The sequence below is a fragment of the Motacilla alba genome, chromosome 1, assembly GCF_015832195.1.
Source record: "Motacilla alba alba isolate MOTALB_02 chromosome 1, Motacilla_alba_V1.0_pri, whole genome shotgun sequence".
Taxonomy (NCBI): Eukaryota; Metazoa; Chordata; class Aves; order Passeriformes; family Motacillidae; genus Motacilla; species Motacilla alba.
Genome location: NC_052016.1, coordinates 63,405,525 through 63,424,798, shown reverse-complemented (window position 1 = coordinate 63,424,798; position 19,274 = coordinate 63,405,525). Strand labels below are relative to the sequence as shown.

General features: G+C 42.5%; 1 protein-coding gene across 2 annotated transcripts in view; it reads right to left on the bottom strand.

Moving 5' to 3' along the window:
• Window positions 1–19,063, bottom strand: part of LCP1 (lymphocyte cytosolic protein 1) — a 30,052-nt gene extending 10,989 nt beyond the window's left edge. The window contains exons 1-7 of one of the 2 annotated variants that reach the window (XM_038145143.1): window positions 18,851–19,063; window positions 9,451–9,540; window positions 7,507–7,658; window positions 6,701–6,830; window positions 5,567–5,699; window positions 4,886–4,967; window positions 2,669–2,834 (exon numbers count right to left, since the gene is read on the bottom strand). In XM_038145143.1, the coding sequence (XP_038001071.1) occupies window positions 2,669–2,834; window positions 4,886–4,967; window positions 5,567–5,699; window positions 6,701–6,830; window positions 7,507–7,658; window positions 9,451–9,517 (730 nt within the window). In that variant the 5' untranslated portion in view covers window positions 9,518–9,540; window positions 18,851–19,063. Of the gene's footprint in view, window positions 1–2,668; window positions 2,835–4,885; window positions 4,968–5,566; window positions 5,700–6,700; window positions 6,831–7,506; window positions 7,659–9,450; window positions 9,541–16,793; window positions 17,282–18,850 lie in introns of those variants that run through there. The other variant, XM_038145151.1, reaches the window with a different exon arrangement.
• Window positions 19,064–19,274: the final 211 nt, after the last annotated feature.

Below are 19,274 nucleotides of genomic sequence, written 5' to 3'. Positions count from 1 at the left end.
GGCATCCACCACCTCTCTGGGCAACTTCTGCCAGTGTTTCACCACCTTCATTGCAAAAAATTCCTTCCTCATATCCAGTCTAAATCTACCCTCTTTTGTTTAAAACCATTACCCCTTTTGCTATTGCAACCGGCCCTGCTGAAAATTTTGTCATCATCTTTCTCATAAGTCCCTTCAGGTGCTTGAAGGCTGCAATAAGGCCTCCCTGGAACCTTCTCTTCTACAGGCTGAACGATCTCAGCTCCCTCAGCCCACCTTTTCAGAAGTGCCCCAGCACCCTGAGCCTTTCTGTGTCCTTCCCCTGGACCCACTCAAACAGGTCCAAGTCTTTCCTGTGCTGAGAAGTGCAGAGCTGGACACAGTGATGCTGAGCACAGGGGCAAGCTTGGAATGAAAATATGAACATGGGCTTTTTGCAGCTTAGATGAAAGAAATCTCTGTGTGAAACTGGATTTACACAGGCATTCTGGAATACTTGCACATGACCTCATGGGCCTGTGGGCCAGTAGGGCTAATTCATCTGTCAATTGAGGAGATACCCTATTTATATAGAAAAATTGATATTATGTTTGTAGGAGGAGGAACAGGCAGGATGGGAGGATTGACCCTTGAAACCTTGGACCACGAAGGGCTTTAGAATGAGTTTTAAAAAGAAGAACTAACATGGAAACTAATTATTAATGTGGTAGAAAAAGGAGAGTGTGTTACATTGCTTTGATTTTCTTGCTCTGAGTATCTTTTGTCAGACCTTGAAAGAATTATGGATTGGCTACATAAAGGAAACAGTGGAGACATACTATAACTGGAGTTACACAGATAATTTGTAAAGGGTGCAGTGGGGTTAAACTGGGACCAGAGGGGGATAATAGAAGCATTTGAAAATAGAGGATTTTATGAAGAGAACAGTGTTGACACTGACAGGAGGCTGGAAGAAGAATTCTTGTCGAGCTGATTGTGGATTGATTTTTGGATTAATGTTTTCTCCTTTTTTTTTTTGCATCAATTATCTTGGCACAAATACTTGCAACATGCTAAAAATGTGAAGATGATAGTCAATAGGTGGCATAGTCAATACAGAGGATGATCAGGAAATCAGACAGAATGAACTGGATGACAGTAATAAAAATGGAATGCAATTTAATAGTGCCATGTTCAAAGACCTCCTCTGGGGAATTAATGTGAATAACTGCTATTAGCTAAAAGCTTACATGAATGAAGGATGAGAACCTGAGTGGATTAGATGTCTTCCAAGCTACTCTGAGCCACCATTTGATATGATGTGGGGAAAGTCCAACATGATATTAAATGTCCAGGTAATTCCCATAGAGGTTGGGATGTATTACTGCCTTGATATCATATGCTTATGAAAGCTCATTGGAAATACAGGGTCTCATGTTCAAGAAAGAGGAATTTTACCTGAAGCAGCTGCAGAGAAGGGCTATGAGGGAAAGAGAGAACCTGAAAAAAAATCAGAATTTTCTTGGCTTGTCTAGCCTTAGATGAAGTCTTAGATGAGAAGTGAAGGAGAAAATACCAGAAATGAAAAAAAAAATAGCAAATAAGCAGGGAAGGCTACCTACCAAAGAATGGGAACTGGTGGCTCTGGCAATGAAAGGGACAGAAATGTGAAAGGGGTGAGGCAATGAAGGTAACATCTGCACAGAAACTGGAGGAAAGAAGTGTCACTGTTGGATGAGGGACTATCCAGAGGCATGGGGAACAAAGCAGCAAGATGAAGTGCTGTGTGGACTGCAGGTGCACCCACAGCCTCCGTGATGAAGCTACTCCATGGATAATTTTGGCATTGGTGAGAGAAACCTGGAATGCTGTGTCCAGTTTCTGGCTCCCCAGTACAAAAGAGACATTGACAAACTGAAGTGAGTTTAGTGGAAGGGCACAAAAATGTTTGGATGGAAGTTTGTGGTATAAGGGAAGAGGATGAGAAAACTGGGATTATTTAGCCTGGAAGGAGGTTTGAGAGGGGAGCAAGTATTGTCTTCAAATATTATAGAGGGGCCAGATCTGCACTTTTCCAGTGTGCACGGGAAAAGGATGAGGAGCTGTGGACACAAGGTGCCAGAAGGGAAATTCCAACTAGATCCCAACTAGAAAAAAAAAATTCAGAGCAAGAGTGGTTGGGCTCTGGAACAGGCTGCCCAGAAAACACAGGAAAAGGCCCTGAGCTACCTCATCTGACATTAAGATGTTATACTTAAGATGTTGTACTGCTGAAAACAGGTAGCTGGGTGGCTGAGTCAGATCTCCAAGGTGCACCTCCACAGGCTCCTTCCAGCCTAAATTATTCTATGATTCTATAATTATGATTTCACAAAGAAAGATGTTTGCCAATCAAGAGCAAGAAGGAGCCAAGCTTCCTGAATGCAGTTTTGCTTATCCCAGATTTAGCACCAATACACCAATATCCTTGGATGTAGACCACCATTCCTGACCCAGTGAGCATAAAAAGGCTCTGAACACACAACTCTGCAGAAAGCCTTGGACTTCTGAGCGCTGAAGCTTGTGAAAAGCAAGGAAAATCAGACCAGTCAAGAAAACAGACGACAAATACCTGAAGAAAAAAAATTTAAATCCATTTTTTTAAAAGAGCTTTATCCTAAAGACTCTGCAGTGATAACAGTGGAGCACTGAAAGGAAGGGCCATACATACCTTCATTCCTGCTGATCTCTATGTCGGCAAAGAGTCCAATTTTGATGACTTGCCATAAAAGACCCAGAACCAGGTAAGGTTTCCCTTCTTTTAAGTCTTCAGCTCCAATGTTAACAACATGGCACCCAATGGCTGAAGCAGAGTTCAGGGCCAGGTTCAGATTTTCCTAGGGAAAGATGAGAACTTTTGAATGATGCAGCACTTGAGAGCTGAGGCTACAGGAAGGGAGCACAGCCAAAATGAGTGAAATCTGCAGGCAGCTTCACTGTAAATGCATTTAAGCACACAGAACCATGTCTTTCCTGAGGCAGTGCTCCAGGTGGGCGCTCTGGGTGCTCACCAGAGCGGAATACAGGGACAGAACAACCTCCCTTGACCTGCTGGCCACAGTTCTTTTGATGCAGCCCAGAATACATATCTGGCCACAGCAGTCAGGGGAATGCAAACTCTCCTGGGGATTACAGGCAGATTCTGGGTCTCAACACAAAGACAGAAAGGACCTCCTTTTGGCAGAGGTGGCAAATGTCACGTCACAAGGCACTGGAGCTCAGAGCATACATCTACATTGACAATGATGTCCTGGCTCAATCCTGGTTACCAAGGCCAGGCTCTCCCTAGGGCTAATGCTCAAGCTCATGCTCAAGTACAGATGTAGCTTCAGCATGGGGCAAAATCTCATCTGCTCAGTCCTGCACACATGGAGGAGCAAGGGAGCTACAACCCCATCAACTGGCAGATATTCCAGGCTCGCCTCTCCCTAAGCACTCTGCAAAAGCCCTGATACCTAAGATACAAGTAAGTTGCTAGCTGGCAGTGTTTGCAAAGAGCACACTGTCCCAGGAATCAGTATGAATAAACCTGATGAGTTTTCAGCCTTGCAGTTCAGCCAAGGTCTGGTAATATCTGGACATTTTCTTTTTGAACTTTGGAGTATGGACTCCTGGTTTGGGAGTGTGCAGAGGAAGCTGAGGGATTCAGTGATTCACAGTGACAGGCAGAAATAAAAGTGATATTTCAGGAACATTATGTTCCTTTGCCATTTCCTGTCCATTAAAAATAAAGGGAATAAGAAAATCTGATCCTCGGGTCTAAACTATACAAAAAGGTGGCTTTGTAAACAGAGGGCAAATAAGGCAGGCAAAGAAGCCTGGAAAATATAATTTATCACACAAATTTGCAGTTTTTCACATGAATTTCAGCACTGCTGTCATGACAGGGAGACCTGATTAGATACAAAATGCAGAGAGAAACATGGTGTAAATTCTTATAAGCTAGAAAAATTGGACCATTTCAAATTAATTGCCTTTTATCCAGCAGACAGCTGTAAAAGGGTTAAGTTAAAGTGGAAGCTATATTGATCAAATCATGTCTACATGTGACAGGGATTGATCTGAGCTGCATCATTAAGTTATGCTGCTGACCAAAACGATTAGAACTGAAAAATGAGGTATACAGCAAAAAAATCCAATTTAATGGCTTCTGAGCTTACTGGCTAATGTTCCATCAAATCAGAGTAGCTGAGGGCTAAACTGGGTTAGGTTCATATCTATTCCATGTATCTATTTATACTCTGTACCAGGTACATAGATGTTGTTCATATAAAAATATCTCTCTACATACTGCTGTGTGAGAAACACAGTAAACCTTAAGTAGTGAAAATTTACACCCTTTTTGTCCATTTAAAAAAATCACATATATATGTACATGTGATAGAAATAAAGGAGGGATTAATATTCAAGATGAAATACTGGCTTGTAAAAGGCATGCAGCAGCAATGGCCTAATCTCAGGCATGTTGCACTGGTACTTCCAGGGTCACAGTTAATATTTTGGTGAGGACATCAGACTGCAACAACAGCAGTTGTGAATTCAGGTCATTGTCATGCCTTATGAGAGGGACTCAGCCTTCTGAGAGCTACTCCAACTGCAACTGGTCACTGTATTATCTCTGTGCTCTTGCATTCATATGGCATCTACCACAAAAGCGTCTAACTCTCTGATCCAGTGAACATTATTTGTTGTGTTTGGTCAGTCAGGTTGCTCATATGTTTGGAAAGAAATGTAAATATAAGTCTTTGTGGTTTTATGACACAGACCTGAGCATCTCACTGTGCCACAACTTTGCCTGACTGTGTTGGGCAGAACCAGCCTTTCCTCTAAGTGATTACACAAAAGCATCCTAAGGGGAAAAGCAAAGAATTTTGTTGTGTTTAAGTACCTGTATTGTGAAGGGTGTGAGTTTCTTTTTGTTGATTGTTCTCTCATCAATGGTATCTGGCACTGAAAAGTTGATCATCTTACTGGAAATAAAAGAAAAAAAATAACAAGAAATACACTAAGCTATATGTGCACAAAATACAGGTATAGTTTTTTTCTCTACATTGCAGGACAAGTCTAAGAGCTGGAGAGTTACTTAACAAAAACAGATTATCACCCTCTGCTTCTACATATATACCCAGAGGCACACACTCAATACTTAAGCAATTATTTTGGGCTACATACAGATTGTACTAGAGCTGTGAGGCCAAGAATGCCACAAGGTGAAGTTGTGTGAGAAGTTTATTGTGCAGAAAATGTCTGTGGAAGGACTCAATATTTTGTGCTGCTTTGTGTGAAACACCAGAAGTCCTTGGGCAAAAATAAAACCAAGCAGCTCCTCAAATTTCACTTACTTCATCTAATTGTAAGTGTCTAGAGACAAGGAAAAATTCTTATTAAGCATGAAATATGCTTTATATTTCTGAAGATAAAAGAAGCCCAAAACCCCTAGTATTATCAAGGCTCTGAGTCTGCAGACGCTCCTGAGCTGAATGTAAATTCAGCAGGTTCTGTTTAAAGAGAAATGTGAGTTTTTGCAGACTCATGGTTCCTGTTTGTGAGAAGGAAAGGTATCATTTACCAAAGCACTATGCCATCACCGACCGCCTGGAAGAGGTCATCTGTTTCTGGATTCATTGGCACCACGTGCTTGCAGTCAGGGTCCTTCTCAAGGGCTTTGTTAATCCAGTTGACAAAGGCATATTTTTCTTCCTCTGTGGACACAATATCAAATCCATCAGTTTGCTGTGCGGTGGCTCTACCATCATTTACTGACAAAGGCAGAACTCCTGGGGCAGCCTTTCCCACCAGTGAGATTGATCAAAAAAACCCTGCATGGAAGAGGCTCTCAGGAGACAAGCAAAGGAGCTGAGGACAGCAATGGGCTTGGGCTGGTTAATACTCCTCCAATACCCCTTCCCACTCACTGGGGTTGCCTGGGTCATGAGATCAGGCATATTACAGAGACTGGTAATGAAGTCCATGTGGTTCAAATGTTGTGTGGTGCAGATGTTAAGCTCTGCAAGGGGTAATTTGTGCTTTTCACCATGCTTTGAATGCATTGCTGTACCTCTCTGCTAAATCGAAATCCCACATAACTTCAAACAATTCAGTATTGTACATTACACCCTCTTCATGTGGAATATCTAGAAAAGCCTGGCCAGGACTGGGCTCTGACAAAGAGCATTCAGAGGGTGATGGGCAGATGTGTCTGTAGCTCAGCAGGGCTGAAGCACAGCTATCCTGTACCAGCAGCAGCTCACATGGCTCCCAGTAGCCCAGAGGAGGTGCCCTCCAGGATGAAGGTGGAGGGAGTCCTTGGAAGCATCCTCTGTTCTCCCTTCCCCGGAGAGAGTCAGTCCCCCACTCTTGCCCCTGCAGAAGATGGCCAAGGGTAGGACCTCCTCCCCATGGAACTGCTTCAGAGTGGGCTGTACCCAGGAGGTCACAAAAGCAACCAACTTTCAGCTCAGAGAAACAGGCTTGGAGAAACCCTGATGGAGTTGTGCCCTCCATGGGAAAAAGTCAGGAACCATCTGGTTGCAAGGGGAGTTTACAGAATGAGTGCCTGCTAAAATGTGCGGGGAAATGGGTTATCAGCAGTGGGGAACCTGTGCCTTGCCTCCCTGGGGAGCAGGCACAGCAGTGGGCAGGTGTTTGTGCTGCTGCAGGCGGGGCTCACTTGCTGCTGTCAGGGTGGGACAGCTGCACCCACCTGAGTAGGAGTGTTGTGTGCCAGCACTGGACTGCTCCGATGTCCCACCGATGGCACAGATCCCCTCCTTCTTGTTGATTTGCTTTCGGAATGACTTGGCAACATCATCACTCTTCAGGTCTTGGAAAATCTTTCAAGCATGAGAGAGGATTTTAGAATTTTGGAGAATTAAACCAAGCTAAAGCAGGGATCTCTTGGGCCAGGAGACACATTCTCTCTGCTTCATAAATAGGTATTGTGTATTTTCAGTGGGTTTCTGGGTAAAATCTGTGTATCTGCTGAGGTACAAAAGTATTAAACTCAGCTTTTATGCTTTCAAATCAGGGAACAAAGATCAGCTAAGTAATAAAAATGTTACTTTGGAGCACAGCAGTTTGGGTTTGAAGAAAGAGCAAGTAAAAACCTGCTTCTCCATCCTGAGGGAAATTCCCCTATTTTTGCTTTTGACCCAATTCAGACCAGAAAAAGTTTTTTGATTAAAAAATGCCCCATGAAGTTTCCAGTTTCAATCTGCTCACACTTTTTCATCTAGGCAGAACATCATCTTTTTGCAGTGTATGACTGAAAAACTGTATCTTGCTGCATCAACCAAACTGTAAGGTATGACATTTATGCAGTGAGCAGCTGTATTCATGTAACTTGTCCCAGTTAATTGCAGAATTTCTAGTTTGGTTGTTTTCTGCTTGCAACTTTTGTGGTGAGGAGACTCATTGGATTAACGAGGTGCCCATGAGACCCTGTGCTTGTGCCTCTGTTGTGCCCTGGGGATCACCTTGAGTGAGTGAAATAAATAATGCCTTACTTACTGAAATAAATTCATCAAAACTGATCCTGCCATTCCCTGCGGTTGTCAGACTCTGAATGAGCTCTCTAGCTTTATATCCTGGGAGAGGGAGATTGGCAGCCTTCAACACCTCTGTTAAATCATTGGTATCGATGAAGCCATTCCCGCTGATATCTGCAAAGATTAAAGCAAACTTTTACATTCTGCATCAGCCCAGGGACATTTCCTGCACATAAAGGCTGTTTTTATCTTACCCGAGGAAAGGTACATTATATACAAAGATTTGTTGTCTTGAAACCTGGTATTTTCAATTGCATTGGTGTTATTCACACCCAAGAAAGAATTACAATCACCTTTTAACAAACAAAAACTCACAGTGATGAATTTATGTGTTTAGACATATTACTATCTTAACAAAGCTAGGTTTAAATGGATACAATTGCCATTCCAAAGTTTACACACTGACAAATGTGACCTATAGAGGAAGCATCCTGTCCACAGAACAGCTAAAGAAAATAAAGTTGACACAATACACATAGATACAATTTGTGATTTTGGCCTGTTTTCTGGATCTAATAACATCAGAAGTAGGCTGGAACTGCATATGGTCATCCTCAAAATAAAAACATCTGCGTTTCTCTGTGATGGTGCTAACATGAATACTCCTGCTGAGCTTTCTGCAAGTATTTGGTCGAGAAGATCACCAATAGAGGGTAGTATTTGATGAGAAGATTACCAATACATGTTCATAGTCCTTTATTCTCCACTTAGTGAAAAACTCCACAGATAAAAAAGCAAACTGAGTTTATCACGTGGAGAGCTTCTGTTAAAACACTGTGGTTACGACATAGATAAATGTATATATAGTTATATGGTGTATATATATAGTTATTTATATTTGGCTTTTAAGTATCTGTCTTTCTTTTTTCTCTCTTTTTCCTCATCCTGGAGGCGGAGGCGATTTCAAAGCAGTGTGAGCTGACTTCCTGCATAGGAAGTTGCAATTTGAGTCACTTGTTGCATGCTGCAAAAAGACACTCAGCTATCAGTATCAGCATCAGGATTAACACGGATTGCACAGAGCATCATATCCATCTCACCATGGATCTCAACAAAAGAATCTGGACTTGGAGAATGTCTGGAGGAGGAATGAGAGCTTCCTTCCAGCCTTTGGGGGAGCAACCAGATCTAGTGGAAGGTGCCCCTGCCATGGCCATGGGGTAGGAACTAGATAATCTTTAAGGTCCCTTCCATGCCAAACCACGCTAGGATTCTGTGATTTGCCTTGGCAGGGCATTGGGACACTCAGAGGGACCAGATTTTTAAGACTGCCAGCCTATACTACTGTGTGCTCAGAAATCAACCAACCTCCACCTGGATCAGCAAGGACAACTGATGAGTGCATAATCCAGCGAGGCTCATACAAGTGAGCTGTGAGAAGCACAAAGTCCTTTTCTTAGAATTTGGGTAGACAGTGATGGGCCTGTGTGACTTCAAAGGAGACAAATCAGATGAGATGTTTAAAGGTTTGGAAAGAAAACACACAGTAGAAAGGTCATTGTGGAGGGATTACAAATTTTTAATCCATCTGCATATTTGTCCTCTCCACGCTCTTCCTTCCCATAGGGAATACTCAATTTACATTAAAATAAAACCTTTTTTGCCTTCCAAATAATTGGTTGTGAATAAATAATATTCTTGGGAAAACACTAGAGAATATTTCCAACATGGTTTGCTGTACAGCTTTTGAGTTTTTTCATAAACCCTGCTGGAGCCCCGACACCTCCCTGTGTAAGAGACCAGTGCTCTGCTGTGAGCTGGAGGCCTGCAGTGGCAGGAAAAGGGCTTTCTGTGGTTGACATGACAGATTAGTGCTGGAGCAAAGTCCATTTCCTCACAGCTGGCCAGTCAGACCATGAGAAAAGAGCTAGCCACAGGTTCACACTTCAGCAGTGCCTGCACTCACCAACTTTGCTGAAGGCCTCGCGGAGCTCTGCCATCTCCTCCTCGGAGAAGTGTGCTGTCGATGCCATCCTTACTTCTGTGAGTGGCAGGTCTGCAAGAAGAAGACACTTGTTTCATTTGGTGCTTTATGGGTTTGCAACTGTGATCAAATAGAGAGGTTTTCACTTGGGTTTTCAAAGTTTTGGAGCAGCTCGCCATAGCTGAAAACCCAGCTCCTCTCTGTGTACTGAAATCAAGCAAAGGGATAAAATCCTGTGTGGATGAGATACAATTTCATGTCCCTCCTGTTGTTTTGCCAGGCCCTGCTCAAAATTGCAATAGTTTTATTTATACAAATTTAACTGGAATTAAATCCTACCTCTACTGACTTTCATTTCTTATGGAGAAAGTGGACTAAATGGTGCTGGCTGTTGTTAGTCCCCCTTGGAAACACAATTATCCAGTCATTTCTTCAGTAGTGCTGGCAGAGGAGCAGCCCTGAGTGCTTCCTAGGGCTCTGGGCTGGAGCCAGAGCCTCAGGGGACATTTGCACCACTTACCTTGGGTACCTGATGAGGAGGCTGCTCACCCTTACAAGGTGGAGGGACTGAGAGAAGCTCCTTCACAAGGCTTCCCAGAAGTCAGCTACGTCTCTCCCTGGATGTGTGGGAGTTTAAGGATTTTCCTCCCAAGGTGCCTGAGTTAGTGCCTGAGGCTGGGTGGCTTTAGGAATGTGTGGCCAGAAGGAGTTTTTCTGCCTTTCCTTTCATCAAATACATAGAACAAGGGCAAGGATTAGACTTTCACTTTACAGGCACTTTCCTTAATAACCAGGAAAGGAAAGTTCACTTTCTTTTATGGCATCATTAAATACACTGCCAGAGGATGCACATTATCCCCATCAGCTTTTTCATGCACCTAATATCCCTTGCATATATTCATGAGGAAACTGTTCAGGAGACAGACTATCTATTATTCTATATTTGTGAGAATGACTATAGTGTCCTATGTCTCTTTAAGTATTAATTAACCAAACAACTATTTAAATAGAATAGAATGGAAACCTGAGTTGATCCTGGGAAGTGGTTGCTGTAGATACAGTAATCAAGTGAGGGGAAAAAAATCAGAAATATGCCATTCCCAAACAAAAATTCACACTGCATAATTAAAAAAAAAAAAAAAAACAAAAACAAACCAAACCTAGATTTGCAATAGCCCTCTGTAAAAACACAGAGTTATGTAAGTTATGTACAGCCTATGTGGGCTTCAGAGTCAATGCTTTGCAGAACTCATGCATTGATTCCTTGTGTCTGTGAAAACCACTATGGACACGGCTTTGAAATAGCCCAAAAGCTACTCATGTGGTTAACTTCTTGTCTGCTGTCTCCCAGTCAGATCATGCACCCTTTTTCTGCCTAATCACTGTGGTTTTAGGATGAAGACAGCAATAAAAAGCTGTCAATTCACTCCAACCTTGATAAATAGAAAAGTGCTGCAGAATCCATAACGCCACTGCTCTTGCAGTTGGTTCTAACCACCATACTTCAAGGATTGTCTTCAAAAACCCATATGATCCACTAGCAATGTGGGTTATGTATGTTAGGGTAAAGTTAGATCCATAGTCTTCCCCCAGTCTGTCCTGGCATCTTTTCTGCCTCTGATTCCTCACTACCAATCTTTTTCTGTTGCCTGCTGTGTCTTTTTGCAAATTGTGGGCTAACTAAAACGCACCTGGACACATGAAAATTTTACACTATCGGCCAGAAAATCCATATTCTACTGCAAGGTCATTCCTTCTAGTCCAGTCACTTGATCAAGCAATAATTTGCAGCACAACTTTTAATAGCATGAAGACTGTTCTAGGCTTAAGAGGTGGGGAACACTACAGGTTTTCACCTATAACATTACTTTTGCAAAGTAACCTTGAGAAAAAAGCATCACCAACATAAAATAGCCTCTTCCAGATTGCTTAAGAAGTCATGACCTCTGATAATGTAATTAAGTAAACTGTTAAACACAGAGAATCCTATTAGTAGTACATATGTTTACATATGTGGACATTTATACTAATAATAGGATGAAGGGCTTTGCTGTAATGACCCCTTTTGATTTCTTTAGTCAGTATTACCCACTGTTGTGAAGGTAACTACACCTAGCTGAGCAATCTGATTCATCTCAGGTGCACACCAAGAATGAGGATTGGTCTCCATCACCTGAGGGGTGGCTGTCCTCAGGTGACAGAAGGATGGTCACTGCCTGCTCCAACACACAACTGAGCTTCTCCTACAGTTTCACCTCACAGCACCTCTTGACTTCAGCCTGTCAGTTCCAGTATCTAAATCCAGTGGGTGTTGCTGATTATTACCCCACTGTGGTTTCACAACAGTGAGATTCAGAAAGGCACCAGAATTTTCAGACTAAAGGCCTCAGAGTTATTCCCAATGAAAAATCACTGTCATGTTTTTAATTGTTCAAGTAGGAAAAATAAAATATAAGGAAATCAAGTGAGTAAAAGTCCAAAGCTTTAGCAACACACGGCAAAAAAAGGAAAAAATCCCCTTTCAAAAAGCCACCTTTCAGTATTTAAAGTGCTTATTTTGCTTAAATCATTAAATGATAGTATTGAGACACAGAGAGGTGTAAAATGCTTCTGGATAGTAATGGGAGACGTCAGGCCCAATATTTTTTACTGATTTAACCAGCCAAGAGCAGAGCCATGTGCTTCTAGGGTTCAATCTCTTTCAGCACTTCACCATCCCCTATGCAAACTGAAAATACTTTGGCATCTCATCAAGAGGGCATCCAACCATCCCGGGTGAATAGTCCAATCACTCATAACTCACAAGGCATTGTAAGCACATGGCGCACTGCTTCACTCCAAACTGTTTGCAAAATCGGTATGACCAGGCAAATGCAGAGAAAAAATGCAGAGGATGATAAGATGAGCAATGTGAACAAGTAGAAAGAGCTCCTCTGGAGGGAACATTTGCTGAGGAGCCATCTGAGGAAGGAGCAAAGGGAAAACCAGCTGGTGAGAACAGGGCAATGGCTTTGAGCAAAGTGATGTATGGCCAGAAGCAAAGAGAAAAGCTGGGCAGGGGAGAGGTTTGGCAAGACAGAGGGGAGTTTGGTATAGACTGAACGCAAACAGCTTAGCTGTCAGCACAGATGAGATATTGAAGATCAGGAGCAGCTGGGAGGAAGGATCTTGAACTTGGTGTGATGGAAGATCAGCAAAAGAGCTGAAGTGTCTCAGGGAGAATGAGGTGAAAGTCAGCACGTGCTTAGACGCTGAGGCAGGATGCTGAGGAGGGGAAGACAGCTCCCTGGGTCAGTGCAAGAAAGGCAGTGGAACTGCCAACAAGAAATAAATGGAAGGTAATAAACATTCAGAAGGAAAATAAAAAACTCCCTGAGACAGTCTGAGATTCACATGGCTTCAGGACATCCGGATTACAACACTGCCTGGAAGCAACACTTCTTTCTAGTTTGGCAAGCAGCATAAACCCGCTATTGCAAAAGCAAAACATAAAGTTGTGCAAATGCACTCTTTCCTCCTCAGAAGTCTGCTGAGTTACCAGTTGGGGTAAAAAAAGGGAAGAGGTTCTCACCTAAGCTGCTGAGAATACGAGCAAACTGGTACCAAAAGAGCCTGTAGCAAAGCACTCCCTTCCGTGCCATCATTTCCAAACCAATATGTCACAGCCGTGCCCTAAAGCTTTCTGTTATTTGACCTTATCCTCAGAGGAACCTACGACCACACTGATGTTTTAAGAGATCTAATAACAAACTATTTTTAGACTGGAATATAAAGGAAGAACTAAAATAATCTTAAACCTGAACATAATTGCTAAATTGAAACACAGGGATATTGATGCTCTTTCATTTTCTTTTCGATTTTGAAGCCATACTCAGAGGAGCTGCCTGGTTATGCATTGCTTGGCAAAGTGTACACTCACCATGCACTATAAATAATAAATGGCAAAGCCATTAAAACCTCCAGTCTTTCCAAGACTTGTATAAAATTGTTTCCTTGTTTGGTACTTTTCTCCACTGCTCTGGTGTTTCAGTTTTGTTGCAAGCAAGGCAATGAAAAGCTTGAAGATGTGAAATGGCACTTTATAGATAGAAATAAATGTGTACCTTTCCCCAAAACAAAAAAGCACATTTCATGGGACAACATTGCCTTTTCACAAACATATTTAGTCAGGAACAACTTAACTGTGAATTTGGTGTCAAGAAAGTCAAAGACACTACTAAAATTTACTCGCTTTCTACCATCAGGGCTTTGCTAATTATATGATAACTTGTCTAGCTGTTGGAGAGTGGCATGACACATGTTCCCTGGCATAAATAAATTTCCTGCTATCTTCTCTTCAAACTTGCTTTTTTTTTTTTTTTCTGAAAGTGATGAAATAAGAGGCACTGGCTGTTGCAAAACACAGCTGTCAGCTGTTTCATGGGGCAGTGTGAGACTGTCCCCCTGCACACACAAAACTCTGCCTTTCACTTTGCCAGAGCTCATCGCTCTAGCTCCTTTTCTCTTTCTTATCTCACTCACAAATTCAATTTCCAACGTCCAGCTTTCTGTAAGGGCTGGGGAATGCTTCACCAGCTCTCTTCTGCATTAGACTTTCCCTCCCAGCTGACATCAAAGAGGCAGCCCCAGCAATCCTCCCACAAGGCACAGCCTGCCCTGGATCATGCCACCAGCAGGGAGGATTGAGAGAAGAGTCCTTAGTATTGTGCACAAGCTCTTGTGACAGATCTGAAGCATCTTGAATGCCAGAAAAGTACAAGGGAAAACAAGAGTTATTTTGGACATATCCAATATTTGTCCCATATTTATTGCAGCTTTGCATACCTGCCTATTCCTGGTCACTTTTCAGAATATCCCTGATAGGATATTCCTCCCCAGAAATATTTCCCTCTACTTTTCTCTCTTAAGTCCACACATAAGTCCATATATCCATATGCATTTCTGTTCAAATTATTTGTCTCAGCTGATTTCCTACACTGTGGAAGGCTGAGGAGGAGACAAGAGAAGATTTTTGAGTTAGGTTCTGACTCTTTCCTTCTGGAGACAAGTTTTTGTCATTTTCATTATCACTAAAGGGTGAGAAAAAGATGAACTATACAGTAGATCTCATGTTGAAAGAATCAAGGCTACAAAACTACAGCAGTGTGGCCTAGAAATTCCTCAATTTGAAAGTTTCATCTTCTGCTCAAATGTAGCAGGCAAAGCCATCTTGTGGACGATCAGCCAAACATGTTCTTAAGCATAATCCAGAATAGTTCATCTCTCATTTAAACTTCAGTCTCAGCATATTTGCTACTATCACGCTTTCCTCCTACATATTTATTATTAGCTGTTATTTCTCTAACAGTTCTGATCAAAATAATGTACTTAGATCCCTGCACCAGCAGGTTGATCATACTGCACCCACAGCAAAATAGGATAGTGGCTTTAATGCTAAATTGAAGTGAGCTGCCAGTGATCATTCGCAGTGATAGCTCAGGGGCGTGCAGCCTTCTTAGACAAACAAACAACTCCACTGATGTCCTTTACTCTTGTTTGGTGTCACAGCTTCCAGGCAGATTGAGTGGAAAATTTTTTTTTGGACAGCTTTTTTTCTGCTCATGATGTAAGGTGAGAACTTGAGTTCATATCTCTCTTCCATGCTGGTGAGTTACTCAGACAGCCACTCACCATGGCTGACAGTATCAGCAAACACAAACATGTCTGGAACTGCATGCCAATTAGGCACATTTCTTACAGTAGGACTTTGAAAATCATTTAAGAAGCACAAACTGCAACACTTTCAAACACATGAGGTGGTTCATTAAAAGAAGTTAGTTTTTCATGTTATGCATGTTGGGCTGTGACACTTTCCCTACTGAAATAACTACAGATAAAAACAAGCATTTTTAAAATTTCCTCAAAGATGCTGAGCTAAATTTTAAATCCTAAAGTAGACAGAAACATCCTTTGCTCTGTTAACAATGAGTAACTTGGATCACCTTCAGTTTGCATGGCATCTTGCTGTTTAAATCAGCATTCAAGACTCCGAGAGGAGTCTTTCTGAAGACATGGCAAATACTTCCTCCCTAGTACATTACAAAGATTCATGCTTTAGCCCACAATAAATGACAATCTTTGCCTCAAAGGTTTTTTAAAAGACTGGTGTCTGCAGCAGGAAATCTTGCCATGTATGCAGGCACTGGGATTATTAAGATGTTGCACTTTATCTTTTTTTTTCTTATACAATTTGGAAAAAAAACCCGAGAAAATACATTTATCACTGTTCAGATGGAACACAGAAATGCTCATGAGTTATTTGTTAATGTTCCATTTCATAAAGGACCTTATTTGTCAGTGTGATGCCTGAGTCCTAAATCAAATACTGGTCAACAGGGCTTAGGAAGGGAAAATCCACAGGGTCTGGAAACGGAGATCTCTTTCCAATATACCACTCGGTGGAAGGGAGGGCTAATGCTTCAAGGAAATTAAGGAAAAAGCAGAGCTCTGAACCTATAAATACTCTCCTTATGTGTCTTGTATCTGTCAGATACATCCTACTAGGGAGACAGCATTTAGGTGCATATTATTTTTCAATCAGTGTCTGTAGTATTTTTCTTAAAAGAAAAGAAAATTGATCCAGTACACTACAATTCTTGTTGGGTCACTTATCTTTCTCATCTTTTTATCAACACGGGCTTGCTAGCTTTAAAGTGAGAACATTTTTCCATAGATAAAGGAACATTTTGATTCTCAAACTGACAAAAAGCTTCAGTCATTCATCAGGTGTCCCATTTGGCATGGAAAGCCCCATCCCACCCAGTTCCATCTTCACTAACAAAGGTGGGAGAAGAGAAGAGCATCTGCAGGGTCTGCTTTGGATGTAGGTATGAGAATATATCCCAGCACAACTGGGGTGGCAGATGGGCATAAAACCCTGGACAGACCGACAGAATCTTCTCTTCATACTCCTGTGTGCTTCAGCCTGAGGGTGAGAGGTCAGGTCATGAAGTACTGACCCAAATGTGCTGTGGAACTCTCGTAACTGATAAAAAGAGAAGACAGCCTCTGCTTCCAGTTCATTTGCAGACAAACAGTTCCTCTGTGCATGTAAAATATTAAAAAAAAGTTCCAGCTGTAAAAAGGAGGTTTTTAGATACAAACACATATTTGCATTTGCCTGGTTCCACAAGGATTTATGAATCTGCTGCTGTCTCTCCCATGCCAGGAGTTGAATTCTGCCCTCAGTTTTGCAGGACACCTCAGTGATTCCAGTGGTGACCACGCCCTTCCCATCCACAAAATCAGACCAGAAAAAGAGCACATGTGAACACAGTCCATCTTACCAGTTGTGCTGTTGCTTGGGTCCCCATCCTGTGATGGTGCTGTGCTGGGAGCTGTAGTGTGCAGTGGGGAACACAAGCAGGACCTGGAGCAGCAGAAGGCACAGTCCTTCTGCTCCCTTTCCCTCTGAAGAATGATTTGGCTTTATGGCACAGTCCCCAAGCCTGGTCACTGGACGTCCCTCTCACTCATGCCTCTCACGTGCCCCTCTCCTGCTTGTTGGCACAGCCTCCATGTCCAGGACACCCTACTTGTTTCATCAAAGGGCAGGAATTTATTTCCCATCCTACAGCTTTCCCCTTGGATAACTGTGGAAATGCACAGAGCATCCCACAGACCCTCCTGTACTCCATCCTGCAGCCCCTAAATATTGTTTCAGATTTTCTTCTAAACATTTTTCATTTTGATATATATTTTACGTTTTGCATCAGCATTTCACTGGAGTCTGCTGTTTTGCATGAAGGAGCTGGGTATGAAAATGAGCTACATTTCTGAATGCACTTTACCCCCCACTGATCCTCCTCGCCTCCTTCCTTCCCCTTTACTCAATCTCTTCCTAGTTCTTTCATGTTTTATAAAAAACATATGGTAATGACTTTTATAGTAGGTTCCCTATCAAGATAACTCTGCTCCAAGCTACACAGCTGTTTTAAGCTGCTCAGACTGAAATCAGAAAGAAATGGGGTCAAAAAAAATTGAGAGCAAAATACAAGACAATGGAGTGTGTGACAGGTTCTGTGAGCAAGAGAAGAAGAGCATCACTGATAGATTTACGTACAAACGTTTCATAACCATAATAGTATTCAGTCCAAGGAGACACTTTGGTCCAGTTGAGGAAGCAAATTCAAACCCAGTAAGATAATACATCCCTTTTTTGACCTTTAGCTTCTGAGCTAAGTAAATCTGGACTTTATGGTGATGATGGAAGCAGAAATTCCCGCTCATGTAACCAGCAAGCAGACAGGTACTTCCCAGTCCCTACTGGCTCTCTCATTGCTTCTCAGTGGAGTTTCCTACCACAGAGGGGGTTTCCACATCTCCTGTCTACTCATGAGAGCTTCCCCAGCTCAGGAGGCCAGACTGCTCCTGCGGGCAGGCAAGAGGGGAGAAAGGTGAAACATGCTGGAGTTTCTCTGCATGAGGGGTGTCAGGGTGTGATCCGCTTTTAGCAAGATGATCAAACCCCATCTGCTGAGCAGCCAGCTGCATTTGCTAGAGATCATCTTCACCTGACACCTGTAGCAGTATGAGATCAGTCAGCCAGCCTGGTCTGTGACTTTGGTTGTGATAACAAAGGCCTAAAGTTCTATTGGATCGGTGTTCAAAGCAAATCCATGCGCTGATGAAATCAGCAAGGCCACTGCTCTTACAGAGAAGACAGTTAAGCCTAGAGACTCCTGTTCACAATACTACACCTAAAATATCTGTAGACATTCACAACTCTCAATTCATCTAGAGCCTGAGCTGAAATCCCAAAGAAAGCAAGGGACAAGCCTGACCAGATTCACCAGTCAAGATCTTAAAAGGCAAACATAACATTAGGACTACCCCATGTCACTATTTTAAAAGCAGAAGTTCCTACTGCAATCAGGCTCTTTCATGAATCAGTTTTATTTATCCAGTGGAAAGTAAAATTACATTTCTAAAAACTTGATATAAATGTCCTAACAGCCAGCAGATTACATTGTAAGCACTACAAGCCAAAATACATTATACTTATGAATCAGTGTTTTTCATCACTGAAATTAAAATTACCTTCTTATGTGGATCCAGCCTTCAATCTAAATATTGGCCTCTTACTTTATCATGCCCTTCCAAGCCAATGCCAACTCCAAGACTACCATTCTACTCAGTCAAAAACCACTCTGCCAAATTAAATCTATCAAACACTTTCCTGAAGGTCAGTAGAGATGCCGTGCACAAGACTACTGGAAAATGCTTCACACTAATACAGAACCTGCTGTTTTTTCACGGCGGCCACAATTTCCTGTGCAGTTAAACTGTTGGTATCCTCAGTGAGAGCAGCTTGCAAAAAAACCACTAGATGCTGTGATCTTACCTCCCGGGCTCAAGCAGTGGGTCAGAGCAACGAAGAGCTCAGCAGCTGCAAATCCAATGGAAAGGGCAGAACTTCTTAAACCAACCAAACGTCTTGTAGGGTGGAGGGACTGCAAAGCAGTTGTCGCTGCAGACAAGGAAACTCTTCCTTTTCTGCAGCGCAACTAGGCAAGCCCAGGAGTGCAAGCCCACGACTGAGCCCAGAGAGGGAAGTGAGTGGTGAAAAAACCCCATAGTGCAATAGATTTTTGTCTTTATAAGGAAACGAAGCATTCTCCGGTTTCTGCCTCTTCACCTCAGCTCTCCTCCAATAAGGGTCACCGCTTTGCGCCGCTTCCTCTCACCACCACTCTCGTTCACGGAACACACTCGCCAAAAACACTTCCTCTCTTCACGGGTAAGGGTAGCCACATTTGAGGCACGGA